This window comes from Mustela lutreola, chromosome 11 (assembly GCF_030435805.1).
Source record: "Mustela lutreola isolate mMusLut2 chromosome 11, mMusLut2.pri, whole genome shotgun sequence".
Lineage (NCBI taxonomy): Eukaryota > Metazoa > Chordata > Mammalia > Carnivora > Mustelidae > Mustela > Mustela lutreola.
In genome coordinates this window covers 91,497,372-91,504,220 of record NC_081300.1, presented here as the reverse complement: position 1 = coordinate 91,504,220, position 6,849 = coordinate 91,497,372, and the positions used below count along the sequence as shown (strand labels likewise).

The following is a 6,849-nucleotide window of genomic DNA, read 5'->3' as shown; positions in this document are numbered from 1 at the left end:
GCATTTGCTAAGTTAATGCATACAAGTTAGGCTTAACTTGTTTTTCACTGATAAGTCTGTCTTTCCAGGCATTCATGGAACATGTGCTGTGGTAGGTCCTTTATGGTACATTTCTACAGATATTATTCACTTAAACTTCAAAGGACAACAGTCCTTTGAAGCAGACACACTATCTCCTTTTAATGGACAAGGAAGCTAAATCTTGGGCAAACTGAGGTTCCATGCTGAGCTCTGCCGCACACCAGCTGTGTGATGTTGGGGGTGCTCCCAACCTCTCTGAGCTCCAGAATACTAATGATCTGAGTCTCTGAAAGTTCCAGTCATCCTCCTGGTGATCCCCTAACTTTGAGTCCCAGTTGCTCAGTGTTGCACCAGGAAGCCAGGAAGAGCTCTAACTCTCCTCTCTCAGGTACAAAGAAGCCTACCAGCTCACAGATCCAGACTGTACTCTGCAGTCATGGGAACTAACTGGAAAAGAGCCTACACAATTAGTAGGTGCTCAGCAAGTCAGAGTGTCTACCACACAGGGTGGGACCTTAACACATGCTTCTTGAATAAATGAGTGAACGCAAAGTAGGTCATTACTGCCCATTCATGAACCCTACAGCTCATTCCTTCAACACCATTTCTGCCTCAGGACCTTTGCACAAGCTATCCCCTCTGCCTGAAATGCTTTTCCTCCCAACTTTTCATCTGGCTAATTCCTACCCAATCTTCAGGGCTCAATTCAGAAGACACCTCCTCCAGACCAAGTTAGGACTCCTTGTCTTGTCCCTTTATGACATCATGCATGCTGCCTTCATTGGTCTTCTTGCCTTTGCAATCCACTGATGACACAGGTTACCTAAAGGCTGTTTCTCTCACTAAACCATACACTCCAGAAGGATACAACCTCTATCACCTTGTTCACTACTGTGTCCTCAGCATTTACACATGTCCAGTCCAGAAGAAACATTCACTAAATATACTATAGGAATATAACAATTTACACCATGGCTTTTGACACCTAAACAGTAATAAACTACATGAATATTTGCGTGTGACATCCTTAAACCTACCAATTCAGTGGTAGGTTCAATTCAGTCAATTTGTAACCATTGTTTGAAACCCGAAGAAGTGACCGACCATCTGTGATGGAACAAGATGTCCCTTCTCAAAAAAAAAAAAAAAAAAAAAAAAAAAGTCCCTTCTCTGGCCTATGAAATTTGCGGTGAGCACATTTTTAGTGATGTTCCATTGGTAACAACTGTTTGATCGCTGTGCCTGAGGGGTGCTAACTCAGTATTCTTCTGATGTTCTTGTGAAAAAATAAGACTGGCTACCTTGTATCATTGGTAAATGAGTTTTGGAAGGTAATTTTTTCAAGCGCAACCTTTTTTCCCCTTAATCCATCAGAACAAATGCTCACTTACGGTACAGTCAGAATTTATTCAGTGAAATTTTACTAATTCATTCTCTGTGGGAACAAGGATGTCATTGACCTAGTTTCTCCACTGTACCTACAAGAAGTTGAATTGTCATTTCTTGATCATTAACTTACATGTCTTGGGAGTTCTTTGCCTAGGAAAGCTTCCAGGAGGACCTGATTCAATGAATAATTTGTAATCAACTATCCAGTTGTTCCTGTTTCAAGGGGATGTGTCATATCTGATGGTTCTTGATCATTTCAAAGGTGCGGGCATTGAAATCACAAAAACTTTTCAAAACAGCAGCATGAATTTACTTACAATTCTGCTGCTGTGCCCTGCCTTATATGTATCATACAGGACAAACTCACAAATCTTAAATTTGGGGGTTTTAAATAAATAGCCATCGAAGGTCCCAACGGTTGCTTCATTGGGGACCTCCAAAACACTTGATTTCTGCAACCAATTTAAAGAAACAGATCCTTCAGGAAATCAAGTACTAGGTGTTATAGAAAATCTGACCAATATTTTTGGTCAGTTGAGATTCCTGATGACCTTGCTTTTTTAACACTGTCATAAATCCAATGAAAGAAAATAACTCCATCCCAGGGATATAAGCCAGGAGAGAAACATATTCAGCTCCATTACACTCAAGTACAGGGTTCCAAATATTCCCTGAAACTAGCAGAAGAAAGAAGATGGGGTCAGAATTACACCCGCAAGACAACTTCTTCCGACGTCCTCCAACTAACTTCTCCTCTATTCGGTCGGTAAAAAGAACAGGGGGAAAAGAAGGGTATTCAAGTCCCTTGTACTTTTTTAAGCACATGGTATTTATTAGGCATTAATTGGCACACAAATATACGAAACGAGTACTTAATTCTCACCCCACCCCTTAGCAACATAAAAAGACATAATCGCATGAAGACACTCACGTACAAACATACTTACACACTCACACGTACTGGGACATACTTAGCCTCACATATTACCCTGTTCTCTTTATTAGGGTCGGTTTAAAAAAAAATTTTTTTTAATCAAGAAAGCAAAGCACATTCGAAAAAAAAAAAAAAAAGAAAACGCAAACTTGGTTTTGAGTATTAATAAAATTAAAAGCTCTTGGCCAGCTCCCATGCTGGATTTCATTTCATGTTATTACTTAATTAGAACTCCTATTTATAAATAAATAGTACCAGTAAAATATTACCTCTGAAGAACCCTGCAATAACGTTTTACTTACACGCTTATTTTTTTTTTTTTTATACTGTTTTCTGCTTTCAATAACCACAGTTTGGTGTCGGCATCTGGTGTCGGTGTGACTTCTTTGGGGAGAACCAATCAGCGAACAGGTCTGGCCTCTTCTGTAGGAACATTGGGCTTTGCCTGGCATCCGGGGCGGGTCGCCGGTGATGGAAGTCTGGAAGCTTGGGCTGGCTTTGTGTTTTATCAGGACCAATATTTATTTTGGCCTCTTCGCAATGCTTGTCAGCACAGAGGTTGCTTCTTGCTTTATCACAGTTCTGCCCACATGTAAACCAGGGCTTTTCAAGTTTTTCAAAGCAAGCTTTCCGGTCGGGAAGCTATAGGCCACGTTTTAGCGACAGACGGCTGGAAAGACACAGAGCTGGGAAGACGGGAGGGCCAAGGGAGATAGGAGGCCAGAAGGTGGTCAGCGTTAGGAGAGGGCCACGCTGGGCCCCAAGATGATGGGCAACGGAGGAAAAAATCGGACAAAAGCCGGGACCTGGGGAACCTTTTCAGGAACGTCACATGGTAGAGGTAGTCATTACTTAGTCAAGGGCAGGGTGGCAAAATTTAGGTTTCAGGGGTGGTATATTTGTGGGGGGATCCCCACAAGTACATATTTTGAAACACACTTGCCTCAGACCTCCCCCGAAATAAGGGACTGGGTCCCATTAAGAAAATTGAAAGGAAAAAAATATATTATTATTTATTATATAACAATGTCAACATTAACACCAAGACAGGGAGGACTCCAACTACACCATTCGGCTAAAACACTCGATAAGGCAAGGCTTTCTGGAGACCGAAAGAAGGAATCACGGAGGACATCTGGAGGTGGTGTGAACTTGGCCGGCCAATGAGTGCGGTGGTCATGGGGCTGGGTGGGGTAGGGGCAGCGGTGGGGGCTCATCTCGTCTCGGTTGGTTTTGAGACGGAAAAACAAAGTCACATTTTTTGAATTGTGGTTTCCAGCGGCTGATTAGATCAGCGCTCTCATGGGTGAAGACTTGAATAAGGAAATGAAAACTGTCGTCCGTGGGGTTTCTCTCTGCTACTGTCTCTCCCTCCCTCTCTCTCTCTCTCTCTCTCTCTCTGTCTCTTCTCTCTCTCTAGCCACTGTCTGCAAGGAAGCAGGTCTCGCTTTAGCTGTTCTCACTCCACTCTGGCACCATGCCAACCCCATGCACCGAGTGATACTGGTGCGGGGACAGGGTCCGTGGCACGCCGTGAGAATAGAGGAACTCGGAGGGCTGCAGGCCGCCGGGCGATGGCAGGCCAGTCTGCGGCCCACACTGCCTGACCACAGGCTGGTGGGCCACGGAGGTCTGGTGCTGGAACATCCCCTCTCCGAGCTGTGGGGAGCCGTGGTTGGCCATGCCAGCCAGCCGGGGGACTAGAGGCCCCGAGGCGAAGTGGGCCGAGAAGTGCTGGTAGGGGAGCCTGTCCATGGGCTGCACCGTGGCCACCGTGCAGCTGCTGTAGGAAGGCACGCTGGGCCATGTGTTGCAGCTGAGGTCCTCCAGGCTGGGCACCGGCTCGCTGGGGGGCGGGGCGCTGGCGTACATGCAGGCCTGCCGCTGTGCTGACTCTGTCCTGTAGGAGGCACTCAGGCCCTGCTGCTGGGGGTAGCCGGCCCGGTAGAAGGGGTCCTCCTCGCTGGGCGACGTCTCCATGTAGGGCTTCTTGTAGGGATGGTCCGTGGTGGAACATTCTTCATCTGCAGAGACAGGAGGATAGAGACCAGTGAGGCCGGGGCTAGAGGCGGACGTGGCCACGGACTCAAGGACCCCTTCCCCAGGTGGGGGTGGGGGGGACTAGCCCCCATTCTGATCAGTAACAGTGGAGACTTTGAACGAAGACTTTGACCTTCCTGAGCTCCGTTTCATCTCTAGCAAGAAAAGGAGGCTACAGAGGGACGTGCTGACAAAGGGATGCTGGAACACAGACTGAGCACCGAGGCCAGGGCTCGGGAGCAGACAACACCCAGTACGTAAAGATGCCTGCTCTCTTCCCTCTGCCCTGGTGTGCACATGCCACGAAGGCGGGACATGGTCTGTGCTCCCCACCACGGTATCCCCCAGAATCCAGAACATACCTAGGAACCAAAGCAAGAATAATACCGTCCACGATTACAGTATGAAGGCACACAAACGGCGTTTACTCTGCCTGGTGCTGTCCGAAGCGCTCTCCGGAAGGGACCCCAGACAGCCGGCCCAGCAACCCCATGGGGTGGGCTCTGTGAGGGTCCCCACTTTGCAGATCACAAAACAGAAGACCAGAGAAGTCAAGCAACTTGCCCAAGGTCTGAGTTACGCAGCTGCTAAACAATGGATCGGGGTTGGGGGCGGGGGTGTCAAAATTCAAGTCATCGAATTAGGCAGGAGTCCCTGCTCTTCGAGACCAGGCTACACACAAGGGCATGCACTGAGTACCTGTGCAACAGACAGAAGGACAGAGGGACAGTGCACAGATGGATGGGAGCTCGGAAGTGTCCCCAGATCCTTCCCTGATGCCTGTGTCGGCAAGTCCCGGTTAATATCTCTTAGAGCTGGTACAACCTAACAGGTCACCATTTCTTTATTGAAAAAGTCACTTCCCTTCCCCCAGACACCAGCGAGTCCCCGGTACAGGGCCGTGGAGATCATTCCGTCCCTGAAAGACGGTCTTCCGTAACTAGTCGGGGTCACTGCCTCCTTTGGGAAGGGCTGGGCTCTCTCTAAAATAACACAACAAAACACGTTTTAAAAACCATCCATGTGCCCAGCACAGCTTTGCATGCACTTTTGGGAGCTCAGGGATCCCCTCAAATCCAGACCCTAAGTTAAGAAGTATAGACGCATCTGGGTTTCAGTCTGGTTCTCTTGCTTTTCCTATCTGTGCGCAGCCGTAGGCCTCCGCCCTGAGACCTGCGCTCAGCATGTCTGAATCCAAGTCAATAATACTTACCTCACTGAGCCGCTAAGAATTCAATAAATCAAGCCCGTAAATCTCCTGATATCTGTCAACAAAAGCAGCTCTTGCTGCAAAGGAAACACCACCAGTCAGTCTCTCGGCAGACCTGATACTGAGTAACACGCCTCCAGGTGTTTCCTTCAGGGAAGCCACCTTAAGAGTTTCCAGCAAGGTGTAAATGTCCCACAGATTCATTCCTTTGCTGGAATTTTATTCCCCAGCCTGGAGATTTTTCTGTCCTCCTCTCCCAGTCTCTTTCGAATCAATACGTGCCTGCGAAGGTCTGTTGTTGGGGGGCGGGGTGTGAAGAAAAGGAAACACTGGGCGCTCCTGCACCTCTGCGGTGATGGTCAGTGGCCTGGGGGCAGGACATGGGACTAAGAGGAGAAGATCATCCTTATTATGTACTGAGCTCCTACTGAGCCAGAATTCAAGTCATCGAATTAGGCAGGAGTCTCTGCTCTTTGAGACCAGGCTGCACAGAAGGGCACGCACTGAGTATCTGTGCAACAGACCGACGGACAGAGGGACAAGTGCACAGATGGACGGGAGCTCGGGCGAGTCCCCAGATCCTTCCCCAATGCCTGATCTCACAGTAATTCCTCCAGGTGGCCTGTCACAGAGGCAGAAACCGAACTCAGAGAAGTGACCTTCCCAAGGTCACGGAACTAGAAAGGAGCGTGGACTGGAATCCAAGCCAAGTCTGCTTTCCTTACCAATGACACCTTGCTTCTAGCTCTCTTGATTTCTCACACCGAATGCCACTCACCTAGTTCTCCAACAGAGATGTACTGAGCCGCTCCCAGGTGCCAGGTACTGGGCCCAGAGCGGCCAATAATGAGCCAAGGTCCAGCTCAGTGCACTTGGAGGTGGGAAGGGAGGACCCTCTCCATCTCACCCTGAGCAGTGACGCGGCAGGAGGCTGACAGGTGGTGAAGGGGAGGTGGGCCTTGCATATAAAGCTTCACCCCACAGTGAGTCCTTTGGTTTTGCACCAGATTTTAAAACAGCTCCCCAACTCAAGTAGGAGAGCTTGGGTTTGGGTTCCGCGGAATCCTTCCATGGGCATCACGCCCGGAGTGACACCCACAGGTGGGTGAAGACTCTGACCCCATGTAAACCCATCCAGGCTGGGACTGTACCCACCTCCCAGCGAGCATGTTTATTTTCAGCAAGAATCTTTCTGGGACACATCTGGGCCCCATAGGACGACCAAACACTTGTCCAGAATAAAAGCCAAAAATGT

At 48.5% G+C, this 6,849-nt stretch overlaps 1 protein-coding gene across 3 annotated transcripts in view; it reads right to left on the bottom strand.

The window, feature by feature from the left end:
- Positions 1-2,215: 2,215 nt before the first annotated feature.
- The window catches only part of TBX5 (T-box transcription factor 5), a 47,706-nt gene continuing 43,072 nt past the window's right edge, over positions 2,216-6,849 (bottom strand). For all 3 annotated transcript variants that reach the window (XM_059139062.1, XM_059139061.1, XM_059139063.1), the window contains one exon: positions 2,216-4,368. In XM_059139062.1, the coding sequence (XP_058995045.1) occupies positions 3,794-4,368 (575 nt within the window). In that variant the 3' untranslated portion in view covers positions 2,216-3,793. The remainder of the gene's footprint in view (positions 4,369-6,849) is intronic.